This window comes from Elephantulus edwardii, unplaced genomic scaffold, assembly GCF_000299155.1.
Source record: "Elephantulus edwardii isolate Elephantulus edwardi_28Jun2011 unplaced genomic scaffold, EleEdw1.0 scaffold00001, whole genome shotgun sequence".
Classification (NCBI taxonomy): Eukaryota; Metazoa; Chordata; class Mammalia; order Macroscelidea; family Macroscelididae; genus Elephantulus; species Elephantulus edwardii.
Window position 1 is genome coordinate 24752589 of NW_006399751.1, and position 21257 is coordinate 24773845.

The 21257-nt window shown below is 35.1% G+C and overlaps 1 protein-coding gene across 1 annotated transcript in view; it reads left to right on the top strand.

Annotated features, from left to right (window-relative positions):
* Positions 1 to 9819: 9819 nt before the first annotated feature.
* Positions 9820 to 21257, top strand: part of COL5A2 (collagen, type V, alpha 2) — a 90744-nt gene continuing 79306 nt past the window's right edge. The window contains exons 1-7 of the mRNA XM_006878941.1: positions 9820 to 9823; positions 10192 to 10413; positions 11895 to 11908; positions 13415 to 13447; positions 14495 to 14527; positions 15611 to 15664; positions 20188 to 20298. Coding sequence (XP_006879003.1) covers positions 9820 to 9823; positions 10192 to 10413; positions 11895 to 11908; positions 13415 to 13447; positions 14495 to 14527; positions 15611 to 15664; positions 20188 to 20298 — 471 coding nt within the window. The remainder of the gene's footprint in view (positions 9824 to 10191; positions 10414 to 11894; positions 11909 to 13414; positions 13448 to 14494; positions 14528 to 15610; positions 15665 to 20187; positions 20299 to 21257) is intronic.

The window sequence follows — 21257 nt, forward strand, 5'->3', positions numbered from 1 at the left end:
TTTTATAAATTATAAGCTAGCACATCTATGGATGAAACATGGCATCTTTCAAACTAGCTGTTATACAATACAACTGTTTCCTGACTTCCTAAATGGTCAAGGCAGTGTAACCTAGCATTCTGTCTCTAAATTTGGAAAATGGCATTTAAATTCAGCTTTGCTGAATTCCTACATGGGTTCAGATTGGACTTAGAAGATGCATTTGCTGGGCACTCCTGTACTGTCACAGTTAGTTCGTGGTGACAACGATTCCTGTTAGCATTGCTATGCCACAATTCTGCTGATTTCTGTACTGATCGCCACACTCTCTTACAAAGGCACCTATTATGGAGGCATCAGTAAGTTTAACTAGAGTTTTGTTCGTAAAGAAATGAAAATGTGAAGTAATGCATGAAAGAAAGTGACTAGATTCTTTCAAACATATCCACACTAGCTGGCAGAGAGCAGACCACTGCCAATTACTACTTAGAAGCCAGAAGTGTTAACACAGTATAGAAGTTATTTTTTTAAAAAAAATCACTCTAGAAAGCAGTTTTGTATTTTTCTTCCAATTGACAAAAACAAAAACATTCATTTAAATAAAGGACATTACAGAATCTATATCATATAACTCTTTTGGCTTCTCTTATCTCCCAGCTTGGGTAAAATGCCCATCATAAATATTTCCACTCTCTAATATCATAGTTAAATAACTTTTGTAGGAGTCTTGCAATTTAAAAGTAGTAGATCGTTTGTAAAATTCAAGAGGGGAAGCATTCAGTATCTTACCTCTATATTTCCAATGTCTGGAAAAATAAGAAATAAATTGTGATAATAAAAGACAGGTAAAGAAAGGATATATTCTTAAAATAATTAAATGCCATGAGCAATTCTGAGTTTCTTTTGTTCCTATCTTATTTCCAGCCCCTTCCTCCAAAATTATTGGTTTTGTTTTGGATCATGTTCCTGTTGTTGTGTCCGTTGAGTTGGAATTGACTTATTACTGCTCCCATCAAGATTTAAGAAAAACAGCTGAGAATTGCTTAGTCTGGTAGTAGTGCTCATACGTAATCATTGTGAGAATATGAAAAAATCATGAAAAGCTAGCATATTTTTGTTCATTTTTGTCACTCTTTACAAAAGTTATTTTTATGCTTTTAGGTCAATATTCCATATTGGATACTGAAGAATAGAAAACAATATTGCATGTAATAACCATTCTCAGACTCACTTAAAAATTTATGCTAAAATTAGTTGTAAGTGCATTTGCCTTCTTTTCCATATTGCTTGACAGTGAAACTTCTTTTGGAATTGTAGTCAGTGTAAAAGGAAGATTGTGTCAGCAGCTGCTGGTGGGTTCCAACTGCTGCAGAGTCGTGGCCTTTGGATAAGCAGCACATTTCCAGTGGACCCCTATGTGTTGTTGTTAGGTGCCTTCCAGGCGACTAGAACTCATTTCCACCCCATGAGCAAAAGATCAATCCCCTGCACAGCGTGCTTCACAAACTCCTGCCTACTTCACATCTCCTCTGTGCTCAAGTCCCTCGTTGCAGTTACCATGTCAATGCATTTCATTGAGGGTCTTCCTCTCTTTGACTCATCTACTGCTATCCTTAGAATGACAGCTTTTTTTTTTTCAAGGGTCAGGCTCTTCTGACAATATGTCCAAAGTATGTGAGATGAAGTTTTACCATCCTTGCCTCGGTAAAGCTCTCTATTCATGGGGCCTTATAGTTTTTCCAATTCCTTCAAAGCAGCTTAAATTTCCTCCTTCGTCACCATTGCTTCTTGATCATAAGCTGTTTCAAGAAATTCTTTTGTTTTTGCCAATTTCTTTTTGGTATTGTGACTCTGTGTACTCCTTCAATCTTTTGATGCTTCTTGGATCATTCAGTATATATTGACATGCTAGACACTGGATTGTCATCCAAGCTGACGTGATTGGCATGGGCCATTTTGAATCAGAGAACATGAGCTACTATGCTGGGAATGAAAAAGTGAAGACAAATGGGGTCACATTCACAGTAAAGAGGACTATTTCTGGATCCATCCTGAAGTACGGTGTTGTGGATGACAGGATAGCAGTATGTGTATCAAGCATTAATCAAGCATTGCAACTTTTATAATAGAGTCAGAATAGGATTCATGAAGGAGGTAATATTTGAACTGAGACTAGAAAGGAAATCTGGCTATGAGGATTCTATATTCCTTAGGGTTTGCTATTTACTTATTTTACCTTGAGATTACATAAAAGTCGTAATAAAACCAATCAAGAGAAATAATGAAGTAGAAGTTTTCCTTTTCCTCTATCTCAAGGAGAATCATTAGGGCAAGACTATAGAGAGAACTGTTCAAAACTATTTAAAATTTTCCATACATTTAGTATGTAAAATTTTTGGCATAGAGTATTATGCCTAATTTATTCCACTCTATTCACCAGAGATTAACACTTGATTATAGGACTAGGATTTACTATAGAATATAATCCTGAAATTTTGAGTGAATAGCAAAATTCTCCCTGTGGTGTTTCCACAGCTACTCACTATTTGAGCCATATGTTTGGAGAGAAAAAAACATATATGTCAAATACATTAGCAGACTGAATATTAACTTTCCAGACTAGAATCACATGTGAATTGTGTATAGTTTTAATTTCACATTTTGGCCACAATCATTTAGATTTTCCAATGATAAATGGAAAGAAACTTAAGCAGTAACTAATATGAGAGTTTTCTGGGTTTTTTTTTCCATTTTAAGTAAAGTGAAAGCATCAGTTTTACTAGTTAACTGAATCTAAGATTGAGAAACATTTTGTGGTCGCATTGAAGAAATTAATTACTTTTATAGCCAGTCTAAAAGTCAGTTAATTTGTGTGCTTCACTGAAATAATGTGAATTTTTTTATTTTTGATTTCTCAGAGTTCAAAGTAATTTTAAAATTAACTGTTTTTAAGCTTTAAAGAATAAAATATTATTGTCATTATTGTGATAGAAATTTAATGGCTCAAATAAACATCAAATGACTATTTTTGTTCACTTTGTAAAATTAAAGATAGGAGAAGTATACAAGAAAAATTATATTTTGGACAATCCATTTTAAAAAAATGGGAAGGGAGCTAAAAAGGGAGTAAAGATTAATAAATAAGTAATTTGGGTGAAAAGAAAGGCAATACACAAAAAAAGAATTGACTAGATGTCAGAGCTAGTGGTGGTCTAATTGAAACTAATGGTGGTCTAGTTGAAACTGAGTTGCACTGTCAACCCAAAGGCAAGTAGTTCAAATCCACTATTTGTTCCTTGAGAGAAAGATGATCCATCTCATTCTGCATAATTTACAGCCTTTGAAAACCTGATGGAGAATTAACTATGAGTTAGTTCCAAATTGACACATGTAATAACAGCAACACATTACATTGACAATTAATGAATGACATTATGCCAATTAATGTTATAAAATAATATTATAGAACATTTTGACAATTAATATTATAAAAGATAATGCCTATGTATGATTGTATGAAAAACCATCTGATTTGCAAAACATCCCTCTTAAACCAAACCAGTTGGATTTGTCTTATTTAAGAAATTTGAAAGGCTCATTAGAAAGTCAAAGACTATTGAATTTAAGAATAAAATGTATGGACTCCACAACCTTGTGCCTCAAAATACCCAGTGTTTTTGACCTTGAATGTCCTTGATCTGGAAGAAATGAATCAAATTATGTAGTAAACACTCATTTAACATTCCTTCTCCAACGATTGCTGGTGGCTTTTGTATAACTTACTTTTAAAGCTTTGGTTATCAGATGAGGGAAAAGTAATAAGGAATGTGGACTTGTCAAAATTTACTCTAGAAAACAAATTGAACATGCGTCCTCTGTTTTCCCTTGTGATGCTTGCAGTGTCAAACTCTGCCTGAGTACAGATTGAGGGAAGGAATTGGGATGGAAGACCTCTGGAACCTAGCTCAGCTGCTTGCCCTGGGCTGTGCACTGCTGACGACTGTATCTCTGCTTTGCTTCAAGTGCCCTGTGCTCCTCTGCTGTGTCCTTTGTTTTAAAAAACATTCTCTGCCTGTTTCATGAGGGCACCAGCTGGCAGTGATTCTAGCCCACAAAACCTTTCACGGTTATAGAAATTTAAATAATAATAGTCATAATGTTACTCCAAAAAGACTCAAGCCAGCTGGTCAGGAAGACTGAAGGGTTGCCCTAGCTTTCTGAAAATTCTCTGACTGTGTAAGTTGCTATGACTGGCACAGTCTTCTTCCTTTCTGGCCTCACAGAAAGGATGTGAGACTAACTTGGTAGGGACAACAAATGACCTATTTCCCTTTCTTTCAAAATAGGGGTCCAAAGTGGATATCCTCTCTAGGAAATTTAGAGAAGAGCAAAGAGAGTTTACCACATATGTTACCTGTTTATGAGACACAACAATGAACAATTTTCTTTCTTTCTTCCTTCATTCTTGCTTTTTCCTATCTACCAAATACATGCACTTAAGACTGATTTAATGACGTTAAGTGTAAAGAATACCAAGGTGAATAGAGCCCAGCTCCGGCTTCCAAAGATTTCACAATCCAGTGGGTGACAATGATGTGAACAAATATTCTGATAAAAAAATCCAAACACTGAATGTATGAACATCTTTATTTCTTCAAAGATGAGTTTGAGTTAATGAATATCTAGAGAATGTCTATCGTAATCTTACCATTATTTTTTTAAATGTATTTTTCCAAAGCCTTTAGGTTGTTGGTTTTGGATGCTATGAATTCAACTCTGATCATGATGACTGAGTGTGTAGTGTATCTTCTATCTCTATTGTGTAAACCCTTCCTGATCCTGTGCCATCCTCACAGTCTCTACTGAGCCTCAACCCATTGCTGCAGTCACTGTGCCCATCCACCTCATTGATGGGCTCCGCCCCTTCTCTCGTCCTCAGTCTTCCCAAGCATGATGTCTTTTTTCTGGGCCTGGCTCTTAAGACATGTCCTACTCAAAATATTTCATATTCATTACCATTGAGTCACAACTCATAACTGACCTCGTGGACTTACTCTGAGGTTGTAAATTGCACAAGAGTAGATTGGCAGTCTTTCTGCTGAGGTCCACTGATAGGTTCAGATCTCCCAATAATTTTATATAAAATGGAGTTAACATCTCTCTGGCCAATGGAAAGATTTTAAAATGACAATTTTCTTTGGAAATTATTTTAATTGTAGTTTTACATAAATGTTGTGTAACAAGTCAGAACTGACCTATAGCTGGCCCTCTGGTGGATTTTGCCCATTCTTCTCCTGGAAGCAGCTGGTGGATTCAAACTCTATGCCTTCAGTATTGCAGCATTGCTTCTTGCCACAAATAGGAATCGATAAAAGATTGGACCTTGGTTGTGCCCCATAAGTGGCAAGCAGCAATTCTGATAATTTAGGTTCCAGTGACTGCAAAAATAAGCTGGCATATTTGGCCTGCAATCTAGTGATTAAGAACTGAACTCTTACAAGTAAGCATGAAAGTGTATGTGCTTTATGAGAAGGAAAATCAATGAAGATACATGAGAAACACGGTAAAACCGAGCTATTCCAAGTAAAATATGTGGTCAGATAAAATATAACTCTTCATCCTAAGCCACCAGTGACAGAACATTGTGGTAATGACTTAACAATGACTTGGTTTCATTTTTCCAGAACATTTGGTAAGGGTAAAAGAATTTCATAGCTTGGGAAAGAAAAATTTAGAAAGTTAAAACATTGTGACAGGTTACAAAATAGTGATAACGCTGTCATATCTCTAAGAGCCTTCTTCAATATTATGAAAATTAAAGAAACGTGAATAGCAAAAAATAGGAGTAGTACAACATTCCTATTTTGGAGTTCTCATTCAGATTTTATGTTTAAAAATATTTATTGACTCAAGTATTCTAAGTGGAATAATGTTTTAGCTCTAGATGGAAAGCTTAATACTCTTTAAGCTTTGATTATGGTTAATATTGCCTTGGCTTAATTTTGTAGTTTTGGTAAAGAAACCAGGATCATATTGAATCTCTCAGAATGTCACTTGATAACTTTATTATGTTTGTTAAAAATATACCAGCCTTCATAAAGCAACTAGTACATTATAATAACTTTGCTAGGATTTTTTCAACAAATTGACTGCAATTTTCCTTTTTCTTTTACTTTTCATTTGATTGAAGTGGATGTTTACACAGGAAAGAGAAAGACAACCTAATGATAAGGTTCCAGAACTACCGTGTACAAACACGAGAGGTGCAGGTACCCTGTATTTTCTACCCACAGCTGTACGTGTCTTTCATTCAGACATGAACAATGAGAGTGCAGTGAGGTTTTGTGCCTCTGTGATGTGTCTGCGTTCTTTTGTGGGTGAAGAGAAGTCAGAGCTCAGCAGCAACTGCGGTTTTCCCCCTCCTTGCCATTTAAAAAGCATCTGACTAACTTTCCACATCATCTTCAATTTAATTATAAATTCTCTGGGGAAAGGAACCAGTGATGACACAGAGCCTAAAACTAACTCTTCCCATTGTCATTTAGGGAAAGAAATGCAGTGGCCTACTTTTATGCCTCTTGGATTGAGGTCATGCTCTCTTAGACTTTCAGGAAGAAAATGACCTTCTATGAGTTGACACAGGCCTGAGAAATAGTACCAATTCTGGGGGATCAGCAGAGAATGGAATAATTCATCCCCTGACAAACCATTAAAACATTTTAATGATATTAAACTTGCCACATTATTGAGTATCTTCTTGTTTTCCTTTGTTTCCATAGTCTTCATCTAGTTCTGCCTAATTGCTTCATTAGCATACTTTTGTCAAATCCACAATGACAATATCTGTGTAGTGAGAATAGATCAAACAGTTTTTAATATTTTGTGCATTCAATACAAATCACTTCCCTACTTAAGCCTCAATAAGTACAGATAAACTCTGTTCATAGTGGAGCTAAATATTTAGAAATGAATTTTCCTGTAAAAAGCCATATTGATTGCTTTTTATATAATCTTTATTTTTTTAAAAATGGCAGTTATATTTTACACATATAATAATACATGTTTTATATGCATATTATAAGTTAAAAAGGCATCTAATAGTACTAAGGAGATCTGGAAGCGTTGTGTACTAGATGTTGGGCTGCTATGAGAAGGGTCAGCAGTTCAAATCTGCCACATGCAGTGCAGACTCCATTGGTGTTCTTAAGCTATAAATCACAGTGTGAGAAGCCAGCCTATCTCTCTCCTTCAGAGCTGTTAGTGAATTATAATATCCTACTAGAAAGATTTATAGCCCTGAAAAGGTGATGGTAGTGAGTAAAATATAATATATGCAAACCAATAATGTTTTGTTGAACATGTATTGTGTGATAAAAAACTTAATGCTGATGCAATGGGTGAGAAATTTAGTGCTCTTCTTATAAAAAGCAATAGGAACCATGATATCTGAAAGTAGTGTTCCATTTGCCAAGTATCTGTGATGAATGGTTAAGTGAAACAGAGTCTTCCATAATATATACAAGAAAGTGGTAAAAAAAATGCTACCCAGAAAGAATGTTCTAAGTTACAAAGATTGAGCTTATAGTCAAAATATTTACCCTAGCTCAAATAATTTTCATTTGTGGGTCTATGTTATTATGTGTGTATATTGATAAGATATGCTGAGTGATAAATTATTTTACTGATTGCTTGCAAATGCAGTTTTAAGATTTTGTTTTGTTTTTGCAAAATACCAACTTAAAGGGAATATAGTTGAATTAGTGAACCATAAATTAGATTCTTCAATTACTCATATCCTTCAATTCAACAAGTATTTATTGGATGACAGCTTTATGGCATAAGACATTGTAGTTGTAGATTGCCATTGAGTCGAGCACGACTCATAGCAACCCTATGAACAAAAGGCCTGAAGCCTTTCTATAACTATTGCCGTTTATCAAAGTTCATAGAGTTTCCAGAGGTGTGTTGTTTAGGAAGGGGATGCCATTCCTGCTTCCAAGTACTAGAGCAGGTAATAAATAGCAAGCATGTCTAAACTATTTTAGAAAGATAAAAATGATTAAGATGTAGCTACACCTCTGTCTTCATGAAGTTTACTGTCTAATACTAATGGTAAGAAAATAAACAAGAAAAAAAATAAGTAGATTAGGATGAATTGTGAATTCCATGAAGCAATGGTTTTTGTCTATCAGTCCTCAATTTAGAAACTGTAGAATGTTGTTGTCAGGTGCCATTGGGCCAAGCACAGCTCATAGTCACCAGGTGAACAAAAGATTGGAACTGTGTCCTGTCCTGTGCCAACTTCACCATCTCTGACCCACTAGAGCCTATTGCTGTAGCCACTGTGTCAATCCACCTGGTTGATGTTCTTCCTCTTCTCCATCCCTCCACCTTCCCAAGCATGGCATCCCTCTCTAAGGAATAGCCTCTCCTAGCAACATGCCCAAACTATGCAGATGAAGCTTTGCCATGAAGACAATGATTTTTGTCTATTAGTCCACAATTTAGAAATTGTTAAATAGTATATAAGGCAGATTCTGTGAATGAATGAATGAATGAATGAATGATTAATTATTTAAAGTGTTCTGTGAAGCACAGCTATTGGGTGCAAGAAGTCTTTGTAGGAGTTAAGAAAAGAATCTTTGGTGAAAGTGGCAAATAGGCTTTGTTAGCAGTTCGTGAAAAACTGGGAAGTAGCTGCAGAAGACAGTCCCAGACTAAAGAATGAAGTGTGCAAAGACTGGGAAGGAGGAATTCTTTTGCCTTTTCCAGTAAACGAAAAGATTAGAATGGCTGGGTTAGTGTATGAAGAAAGGATTCCATTAAATGTATTTGAATTAGTAGGTTAAGTGCAGATCAATCAGGGTTATTAGACCTCATTAAGAGTTTGAATATATGTAGCTAGGAAGTTCCTGAAGGGTTTAACTAGGGTAATAAGATCCACATTAGTTTCAAAGACTATATAGTTTTATTTATTTTAAAACCACAAAGCAAAAGTGCATTTATAGATGTATTTCAATTATAACAAATACATAATAGAAATACTATCACTGTGCTTACATGTGTATTTCTCCCAATCATCCATAATTTTTAAAATTTTTTAATAATTTATGTGTGTACCGTCAAATTGGATCTGACTGGTACAGGAGGAGATTGTCCCTCCTTCTCCAGCAGAGCATCTGGTGGATTCAAACTGTTCACCTCTGGGATTGCAGTGCAGCTTCTTGCCACTAGGCCACCAGAGCTCACCAAGAATTTTGAAGGTAATATATGATGATTTACTAAATAGTTTGGCAATGGATTTTCTTAATTTTAGTGCAAAGATAAGTGACTCATTTCTTAGTCCTCTATTTCTATTATAGGTGAGTTGGCATCTCATGCTTAGAATGACTAGAGGCCTCTTCTGGAAATGTGACATTGTTCCTCTTTTTTTACTTTATGCTTGAAAGAATGAAAAGGTTTTTCTCCATGGTACATGAGTAGCCTCTTGTGTGAAGGTTTGCAAATTTATGGTGAACTGAAATACATTTCTCTAAATCAAAATCATATCTTTTCTTTTAACCTGCCTTCCCCCCGCCCATTTCCAAAAAGTCTATTCAAATTTCTTACTAATCTTTTCGTTGTTGAACACTTCACTCATGCACTGACTTCCGGTGGCTTGTGATGCATAGCTACCCTCTGCTGGGTTTCTGAGGGTCTAAATAATAATGGGGGGAATGGGAAGAGAACATCTGTCTTTCTCCTAGAATCACTCTGTTTCAGTATGCCACTTTGGATCACTTCTCTGTGGAAGAAGAGAGATGATTCTGAGTTGTTTCGATTGGATGACAATAAGAAGTGATGGGTAAATACAGGCCCTGTGCAGTGTGCAAGTGATTAACATGCTAGGTCACTAATTGAAAAGTTCGAGGTTGGATTCTATAGGAGGTACCTCAGAAGAAAGTTTGACAATCTCCTTCTGAAAAGCCAGCAATTGTTAACTCCATCCTGTTCTACATGTGAGGCCACCATGGGTTGGGATTGACTCAAGGGCTACTGGGTGGTTAAATTCCAAGTTAAGTAAACTGATTTGTGTTGTCTCCTGGTAAGGTTCCTGCTTAGCCCAGTATTTATAAAACCCTTAGATGACTCACCTTTAAATGAATATTTTCTCCAGATAATAACATTTGAAACATTTACTTACTTCTAATTCTCTTTTTCTTTTCATTCTAGAGAATTATGGTGAAGAAATAGCCTGCACTCAGAATGGCCAGATGTACTTCAACAAAGACATTTGGAAACCTGCCCCTTGCCAGATATGTGTCTGTGACAATGGAGCAATTCTTTGCGATGAGATACAGTGCCTAGAGGTCCTAGACTGTGCTGACCCTATCACACCGCCTGGGGAATGCTGTCCTGTATGTTCAAATAATGGTGGCAGCAACACCAATTTCGGTAAGAAAGCTTAGCACTGACTCAGAATTTATGCAGTAAGTCATCTTTACTGTCGTAGTGTTTTTAACTCTCAGAATATGTTCTAAGAACAATTAAACAACTATTGAGTGACCTTCAAGATTAATAATTTCACTCTTCCATTGTAACTAAAATGCAGATAAATTTTTTGGCTGAATTCTAAGTGGTTATGGCCAATTTGAGAATTCCTCGTAACACTTAAGATAGTTGCTGTTACCATAGCTGTGGTGGATGACTCCAAGATATTTGTTGATTTTTCTAAGTCCCTTAATGTCCAAGAGGAGGCCTAAGAAATACATTTACCTTTGCTGGTGACAGCTTTGCCCTTTGGGACCAAACTAACCATTTTTAATGTGATGTTAGGAGATTTCTAGTTGGTTAGTAGTTTTTGCGTTGACTGCTAACCCGAAGTCTGTGTATCTCAGGCTGTTGGAATCCACCACAACTCTGAAGGAAAAGGAAGGGTAGTTTCTTCTCTTTGCGCCATGACTCAATGGCGGTAAACTTGAATTTTGAGGTTTTGAATATATAAATCCACAGCACCCTCGATTGCATTGGCCCATAAATGCAATTTGTTTTTAATGTTGGTTAGAAAAATCTCTGGGTCTCCGATGAAATTGGCCATTAACTTATGATCACTTCAAAGCATGGATCCCAAAATTTCAAAAGTTTCCACCAAGAAAACCTTATGCAGAAGTTCTACCTTGTAATATCAGTCTCATCCTAAGTTGGAATTGAACTAGTTCAATAAAGTTGTATGCATATTTTAAAATAAACTTGAGAATAATGCATAATAAAGCCCTAATAGTGGCCTCCTATGGGTGGAAACAGGAGGCAGAGACAAGGATAGATGGAAATCTTCCCATGTATAGTTGTGTACCATTAATATATGTTGGTATTTTAAATCATATGAATGAATATGCTTACTCAAAAAGAGCAAGAAAATAGTGATTGAGGATAATGAATTATAAGTTGAATAACTTGTGTTTGCTGTGAAACTGATGTTTCAAATGTGAGAATGGTCACTGATGGTGGACAGTGTTTAGTGGAGCTCCCTGATTAAAACAAGCTTGGAAGCAAGAGGGGCATCCACTTCTAAAATAGCTTGCTTCCAGAAACCCTATGAACCTGGAGAAAGGACACAAAGTTATGCAAGTGCTCAGGTCTTTCGTTCATAGGGTCGCTATGAGTTGCCTACAACTTGACGGCATAACAACAACAACAACCACAACTAATTTTATGCCTTAATAAATTCCAAAAAGCTATAAATTATTCTGAAGATTATTCAGATAATATTGGAATATATCAAAGGTGTTCAGTACAGGTAACATGTAAATTCTTTTTAATTGTGATAGAGAAATCCCTTCAGTTGGGTTTTAACTCTATAAGAAACATTATTGAAAAGAAATGTTTTGCTGATAATCAATAACTAAACAATAACACATTTATTCTCTTTTTAATAGGCAGAGGAAGAAAGGTAAGTTTTTATTCGCATGTTTCTTTTCCATAAAACTTATTTTAATAACACCCTTACATCCTGTACTTTAACATGTTTGTAGATCTTGTGCCAAGTACCAAATACGTACTCAGATATACTGTATATACATGCATATATACTGTGTTAAATACATGAGCTCAGCTCTTCTGCCTATAGATTGCAGCTGCCTCTATTTCGATTATTTTGTTGTAAAAATCAAAACAAAATGAAAGAGTAAAATAATAATGCACTGATTACGTAGAGCAGAGTGAATTCTATATAGTGGAAAACTAGGACTCCTGCAGAGTTAACAGTGACTATCTGCCACGGAGTGTGCTATTGAGTCCCTTCTGTATACGCCCTCCAGCTTCAAAACTTCCTACATGAACATATATTATTTTTAAATAATTAATTTATTGTGATAATCAGATAAAAACAGTAAGGAAAAATAAAGTAACTATAATTCATTCATCTTGTTTTGTTTTTCTTAAATTTTGAATATACTTTAAAAATCTATTTATTCCTCTATAATTGTCCTTTAAAAAGGATACTTTCATATATTAATTGAAATAGATATATTAAAAATTAAGTTATAGCTCATTTCTTAGTGCCATACTGAGTATTCAAAGTAGACTTATATGATCATGGCTTTGAGGAGAACTAAATCTCTTGGAAGATACATTTAAAAAAAATACCACCAAAACATGTCTGATAAATTACAGGATGTAAAATTCACCCCAAAATTGTTTCACCTACAGATAGGACATCATTCTATGAGAAAGACAGCTTTTGAGATTAAAAGTTCTAAGAATAAAAAGAAATTCGCTCCACATTTAGAAAGTCTAATTTATCTGATTGGATTTACTTTTCCTGAGTTATGATGTTTTTTGGTGTAATTTTTAGTTTTCAATTTACTTGGTTTTATTTATGTATTTTTTAATGATTTTTCTTAGAGATTGAGAATTACCTTACTAGAATTAGTACTTTAAAAAATATTTGTTCTTAAGATGAGGACATATATCTTCTATGATTTCTCAGATTCTTCCTTGAGTTCTGAAGATTGACTAAATGTGCAAGAACATCTGACACATTACTGAATGGTGTGGGCTCAGGCTGTAATAATTCAATTATATAAAAGTATCTAGATTTTCCTTTCAATCTCTGTGTTTATTATAGTTCTTGAATTCACATCTTTTCATCACAATTATTTCTTCTGCTGATCAGCTGTTTACATTTGATTTCTGTTAGTCTGAAGTGAAACATCTTTATAAATTATTCCCTTTCACCACACATTAGATTGATTTTATTTTCATGTCTTTCAGATGAAGGAAAAATCTTTTATCATATATAATTTCTGATTAATTATGCCAAAAATGATTCATTTTCTTTTCTCATCTCATACATAAAAATTTCCAGAGTTTACATGGTCTGATAGGACATGATCTTACCCAACAAGCCATTATTTTACTCTTGATAGTTAAACTTTGACTTCCTTCTTCTTCACAGGGACAAAAAGGAGAGCCAGGACTAGTGCCTGTTGTAAGTATATATTCTTTTTACATAACTTGGCTATAAAATATGTTTTGTTATCTGAATTTCTATAAATAATAATAATTAGCAACTGTACTATAGCTAAGTTTATAGTAAAAAATAAGCAAAAATCTCATTCTATATTTAGTTTAATGTTCTGTATTTCTGAATTTTATGAGATATGAAGAGTAAAAATAAAATTTTTACAAAAGATAATATATTGTAGTAGCTAAGATTATTTTTTTGGAAGCAGAAGTGGCATCCACTTCCTTAAACGATGTGCCTCTGGAAACTCTATGAACTTTGATAATTGATGTTAGTTACAGAAAGGCTTCAGGCCTTTTGTTCATAGTGTTGCTGTGAGTTGTGCTCGATTCAATGGTAATCTACAAGAAGAAGAAGAAGAAGATTATTTTAGATCTAGTGGTAGATAATTTTTTATAGTATAAATAATTGTAGACTATACAGATGTATGCCATTTCATACTCCTTGAACTTGTATGTCATGATTCTGACACAAATTCTCTGCTGAATTCTTTCAAATTCCTTAGATTTGTAGATTATCAAAAATATATTATTTAGTAGCAGAAGCATTCTTCAGCTGCCACTTTGAAAGATTAATAAATTTGAAGGGGTTACCACCCGCTCAAGACAAAAGAATGCACATGATTAGAAACCAAATCACAATGACTGTTTTTCTTTATTTAAAAACATTTTTTGTTATGGCTTAGCCGCTTAGGTGCTTTGCTGATACATATTTGCTTAATCTTAATTTGTTTAATCTAATTAGTGAGCAAAGTCTTTTTAAACTCATCATTCCCATTTCACAGAGGTGGAAAGTTAAGCACAGAGGAAAAAATTAAAACTGCCTCTCCAGTTGCAGCATTGAGTCAATAACATCTTAGCTTGTAGGGTGAAGGTGGCTCTAAATTGACAAACAACTGTTTCTTGAAAAGAAAGTCACTGTGGCTTTGTTGTTGTTCTTAGTTGCTTGGCTGATGACTCTTTTGGAATTGTAGAAACTTTACCTTTGCTAATAACCCTGTTTATTGTTCAGGTAACAGGCATAAGGGGTCGTCCTGGACCATCGGTAAGTAATTGTTTTGAGGATTTGTAGTATTCTTATGTTCTTTGAGGCATGGAAGATCCCTTTGAATATTACCTTCATAAAAAGACTATAGTGTGTGTGTGTGTGTGTGTGTAGTCACATATCAACAATGATGCATGGTTTCTTAAAACAATCCACCTTAAAACACCTCAAGGTATTTCCTTTCCAGAGGTGACAAATACTTAGAGAGGATCACTTTGTGTACTATTGATGGACAACCAAGCGTCTAGGTTGGATTGAGAAAATTCGTAACCCAATCTTAATCATATATATAGTTGAATCTTTATTTGAGTAGTATTCTATAGGAAAAAATAGTAAAAAAAAAAATAAAAAGACAACCACCATTTCCCAGGGAATAGACATTTTAAGATATTAATTAGCACAATAACACCAATTCTGGAATATAATTGTATTTTTTTTCAACTTTTAGAGAGAGAAAAGATGCTATTACTATTTGAGGATTCTAAGTAGGTTTTTAAATATATAGTGAAGATGACGCAACATCCTAAGATTGAAAAATAGGTGAAGGTACATAAAGCTTAGTACATAAGGGCACAGAGGCTCTGCCTGTCTATTCCTTTCATCAGCAGCTTGGACAGTTATGAATAGTTTGGAGGTATCAGGTACCAATGTGAACCCGTACATCCCTCAGATAATTGATTCTTTGGGGTTTGAGTATTTATGTCATTCTCAAAATCTAAACTGCAGACTTTTTCTACCCAGAATTTTGTGGCAAAGACTACATAGGAATACACAGTAAAATGATCCTTAAAACTTTGTAATTACTGTTTGAAGCTAATATATTCAGCTCCTTGGGTGCCATGATGCTATAACACAGCACCTAATTCCTTATAACCCTCCAAGCTTCACTGCTAGTATAAACAGTCCTACTGTGTACACAGGGTTTTTATGTGCATTGACTCTATTCCCTATGGTCATAAATGGAATGAATTAAGAAGTGTGATATTTCTGCTTTCCAATTTTCTTACATAAAACAAACTTTTAAAATAAAAATAAACTGAAGTGTAAGCATTTAGCAATAATCCCCATCCTCATCTGTTTTAGGGACCTCCAGGATCACAAGGACCAAGAGGAGAGCGGGGCCCAAAAGGCCGACCTGTGAGTTGACACCAGTTTCCTTTCTCTAAATAAGCACCAAGTAAGCAATCCTCTGTTCCCTAGGGCAGAAAAGAGAGGCAGCCTCTTTCATGTCCACCAAATGCTACAAATATTAAACTTCATGCTTCTTAAGGGCAAGGATGGTGAAACTTCATCTTACATACTCTGTACATGTCAGAATGGGCCAGTCCTTGGAAAAGATTGACACAGTGACTATAACCATGGACTCAAGCATTTCAGAGATATTGAAGATATCACAGGATATGGTAGGGTTCAGATCATGTGGTTCACAGGGTCCCTAACAACACAATAATTACACTTTTTTCATTATTAGATTTCACAGATGATATTTGCACGTTCTTTATGCTGAATTTTATTTATCTATGAAATTCCCTGAAAAATGTACTTAAAACTAAGGATGTGATGATTAGGAAGCATATGCATTGGCTAGGAGTAAAGATATTCTGATAAAATGTTGAATTTTTTTTAAACTTTAAAATCTTTTTTTACCTGATAGTTATTCTTGTATTATTAATCATATATAGTAATGCGATAGTAATTTAGTATTATAATTTTACATCATGAAAAAGAAATGACTATCATTTGTGTCATCTGGTGGCCTAGTGGTGAGGAGCTTCGGTGCCAACCCAACGTCATACGGTTTAAATCCAACAGCTGCTATGTGATTTACTGCCCCAGTAAGCCCGCTTGGAGGGTCAGCTATGAGTTGACTCTGACTGCTTACTATCTAACAACAACAACAGTATAGACAGCTCTGGTGGCTTAATCCACAGAGAGTTGCATTGCTCACCCAAAGATTGCAAAGCAGCCCCTCTCCGGTGGTTCAAATCCACGAGCAGCTCCATGCGGTCTGAAGAAATGGAGTGTCAATTATGAGTGATACCAACTGGACAACAATGAGGTGTTTTTGTCTTGTTTTGTTTTGTTTGGCTTTCTCAATCAAAACCAATTAGTTGCTCTGTCATTCTAATACTTCTTCCTCAAGAAAAGACATTTGAAAATGGCCCTCCCGTTAAAATTTACAGTCCCAGAAAACTGAAAGAGGGTTTGTATGAGTCAGAATTAACTCGATGGAAGTGAAAATAAGACGTTTTAGAAGTATTTTTGGTTGAAACAACTATGTGTTTCAAGTAGGTAGAAACCTGGAACGCTGCCACATACCCTGAATACATAGGAAGGCAACCTTCATCTCAATATAGAATTATCTGTCCCAAAGACCAATAGCATTGCTATTGATAAACTCTGCTGTATATTGTGAGGCATATTAAATGGTGTTTAATAGTAGTTGAGATAAAAGGATAAAAAATAATTTTTATATTGCAGTATCATTCTATATTTAATAGTCATATTAGTTCAGCTAACTAGTTCTTGGTAGATTTGGTGCTGGAGACAAAAGATATGGGTTGCTATATAAAAATGAGTTATTTTATTGATTCTTGTTGTTATGTGCCACTGAGTTGAGTATGAATACCCGCCACTCCATGAACAACTAACTAATCAAGCCAACATACCTGAACCAAGCCTTCGCCTGTCCCATTCTCACTACCTCAGACACACTTGAGCCTGTTGCTGCAGTCGCTGTATCAGTCCATCTCGTTAGTGACCTCTAAATTTCTATAAATCCACATTTTTAGAGTATTCTCTATTTACGGAAGGGCGGTTTTCAAATTATGAAGACTGGCTGTTTTTGATACTCTGGTTTATACAGGCAAACTTCAGAAGCAGGGCAAAAATAACATTCTATTTAACTTGAAACTCCACATTTATATTATTAACAAATAAACGGCTAAGTAGAAAGGTTTGAACACTCATATGAGTGTTCGTATTCGTATAAGTGAAAATGCTAAAAATGTTTTAAGAAATGTACATTCTCTTTGGTGACACCAGTTAGAATTGAATAAATCACTTAAATTTTAAAGGTCGTTATACATAAAATGAGAGTCTCGCATATATAACTAGCTACAACATTTTATACACATGCTTTTTTTCCTCCTCCTAACTGGATGTTGTTAACTAGTATGCATAAAGTTCTTGAAGAGTGAGTCAGTCTTTGCTATGTGTGGACGTTTAAAGAGTGCCACCTAGTGGCAATTTGGAAGAACTGTTTATTCCTGGTTGCTTCCTGAGTTTCTGAAGTGTCCCTGGGAATGGAAAACCCTCGTTTAACTTTAATAGAAAATGATGTAATTTAGTTCACCTGGAAATATTAAGATATATTATTTTAATGGTTTCCAGAATTTTAATGTATGTTTTTATCTTTATTTATAAAAAGAAAATGCTCAGAGCCAAAAAATATGTATACTTGTATCAAGCACTCATTTATCACCAAGTCAGAACTCATTCATACTTGACCTTCCGCTGAATTTAAATTGCGCTGACAGAAGTGACCCATCTTTCTACCTCAAAGATTTGATTTGGTAGATTCAAAATGCCAGAGAGATGAGGTTTTGGATTAGCAGCACAACTCCTCATGGGCTATGCTGTCAAAGCTCCATGTATTTGTAAAATTTAATTTTGTATCGTCTTCATATATTTTCCTTAACAATTACGGTATCATTTTGTGTAATAATAAAACAGACGCTTTAGAGGAGATACCATGGAAGCACTGAATGGTTCATGGATTGAACAAAAAGTGAACTGGCCTTTACTTCTTAGAGAATAATGTACTTATTGACACTAAATGCAATTTTCCACATTTTATTTATTGCATTGTTCCAAACCTCTGTGGAAGCAGAGTTCTCTTTCAAATATTGTACCAAAATCCAATTCCATTGCCAGTGAGTAAATTTCAACTCAAAGAGACCCAGGACTTGGCTGTGGAGGGTTTCCAAGGCTTCTATAGAAGGAGGTTGGGAGCTTTTCTTCAGTGGAGTGAATGGTGAGTTTGAACCACGAACATTTCAGTTAGCAGCTGAGAACTTTAGCCACTGCACCACCAGAGCTCCTGTACCTAGGGGGATTTATTGGGATTGAAGAGTTCACACACTTCAAGAGTGTTCCATGAAGTCTCTATGGTTATAGAGGTAATCCAACTAGATTAGATTACTACTCTGCATGTGTCACCCCAAACAACATTAATTTCTAGTTCATATTGTCCATTTAATAACGTGTAAAAGCCTTAGAGAACAGTTAAACTCAGCCTTTATTCTGTATGAAAAGGAGCATAGTGAATTAGCAGAAGTTTAGGAGAATTTAGTGTGGTCATCATCTTAAGGGATGAGAATAATTTTCTAAAAAATAATTTTAGCATGTTTTTCAAGTCATTTACTTTTATTTTCATAGATATGGTTGTTGAATATATAGGAGGATATTAAATCTTGAATTTCTGAATAAATAATGTATTACCTTCCCCAAACCTTCGAATGTCTACAGCATCTTCTACCACTTTAGTTTTTTATAACTTTTTTAGCTTTACTAGTTCATATTCCAAGTTTATACTATGAACCAGTAAGTATTCTCTTCACTTTAGGCATAAGAAATTTCTTTTACTATTAAACTCCACTTCACTCACCATTTTTCTCTTGATCCCTGCTTCTAATTATAAGAAGTTATATTTTTTTATGCTTATATGGGTCATTTATTTTCTTCTAAAGCCTGTTAAGTGTCTGCAGGGTTAAAGATAAAAGCCAGCACTTACTGGTGGGAATGATAAAGTTGAGGGGTGGAGCGTTTCCAGAACTGAGGACGTGGCTGTTTCCCCAGGCTGCATTTAGAATGTGTTCTGGAGAAGGGTGGAATTTGGCAGCCCCAACTCATTACTCCTTCCTTTGAAAACCAAAATTTGGCTGGGTCACTGTGCCTTTTTTCTCTATTTCTCAATGATATGGTCCACTTCTTGACATTGTAAAGAAAAGAAAGTGTATCAAGTCAAGGAGTTAAAGAAAAGAGATGAGTGAAATGTGAAAATGTATTTATACTGAATAATCAGCACATACCAGGAACTCCTCAAAGCATTGAAAAGAAGTAGAAATAATCCAAACCTGATCAAGGAGATCTCAATCTTTTTATATAGTTGCTTATTTTTTAAAAGGGTGAAATGAAGCATTCACATACACAGAAACTGTAATGTAAGCCAGACAACAATTTAGAAATTGTTGATTAAGTACATTGCAACACAAAACTCAATCAAGTAAGGAAGCTCATTTTACATAGGAACTAAATAAAATGTTAATATTCCAAGAAGATAGATTATGGGGAATTAGAAGGATGAGCAGTCTTCTCCAGTGTAATTAACTGCCTCATAAAACCCACTGGTGGGTCAGCTATGGGTGGGTTCCGACTCAACAGTATACAACAACAACAACAAAATGTCCTAATAGAAGCTCTGACGAGTAATCACTGACAGGGTTGCTGTAGCTAATAAAATGACTGTGGAGTGGTTCAAATGCCACTGATTTTTAAAACAATTAATCCTTAATTACCCTAAGGAGTACATTTGTGTCTTTTTGACCAAGAACATATTTTGACAATAGATTCTACTCTCCAATGGCTTGTTTTTTCAGGGTCCCCGTGGTCCTCAGGGAATTGATGGAGAACCAGGTGTTCCTGGTCAACCTGGTCCACCAGGACCTTCTGGACACCCATCCCACCCAGGTCCTGATGGAGTGAGCAGGGTAGGTTCAATGCACCATTTGGTAGCATGCTTAATATATTATTAATATATATTAATAATATTATAATAATTTAATATAATAACCTATCAAATTATCGATTTATCTATGCTCTTGTTTCATTCTGAGATTAATCCTCAATTTTACCAATAACAAAGTGCTTCTATATATCACCATAGAACTATTAAATTCACAAGGACTTGTCAGAAAATTCAAAGTAGCGTATTTCAAATTTACATTTTTCGTATCTGTTTGGCTTCATCAACTCTGCTCTTTCTCCTGTTGAACGTGAAAGACCACCAGCAGTGAATTGAAGGAGAGATACTTCTCGGACCTTCAGGAAGCTTCCCTTTGTCCTGCTGTTCTCCAGATTTAGAATGTTGACATATCTACATGAAGCCTGATACAGGCTGTGCCGTACCCTCCCCACTGTCTGGACTATGTCCATTACCCATCACACTGATGGAGAACAGTCCACCCAAGATGAGGCGTATGAACAAAGACAATTGAGCTGGCACTAAAAAAGTTACATTAGTATTTCCTGACTTTGATTTCAACCCTAAGGGAAATCATGCAGTATCTCTTTATGCTCCTACATCTTTGTTTTCACAGTGGCAAACATAAGGGATTCCTGAGAAGATTGCATGCTGTAGCAAAGTAGACCAGTGATCTCTCAGATGCAGTTTGTTTGCTTTGCATTTCGTACATTTGTTTCTCAGATCATTTTAAAAACTAATTTACTTTTCTTTTAAGTTATAGAGACACATTTTTCAGGCCAAAACCTGTAAATGTATTTAATTACTAGGAGATATATATATATATATCTATATATATCTTTTGTCATAGTACTTGCAGGAGTTTTTGTTGCTTGATTCTTTCTTTCTTTCTTTCTTTCTTTCTTTCTTTCTTTCTTTCTTTCTTTCTTTCTTTCTTTCTTTCTTTCTTTCTTTCTTTTTTCTTTT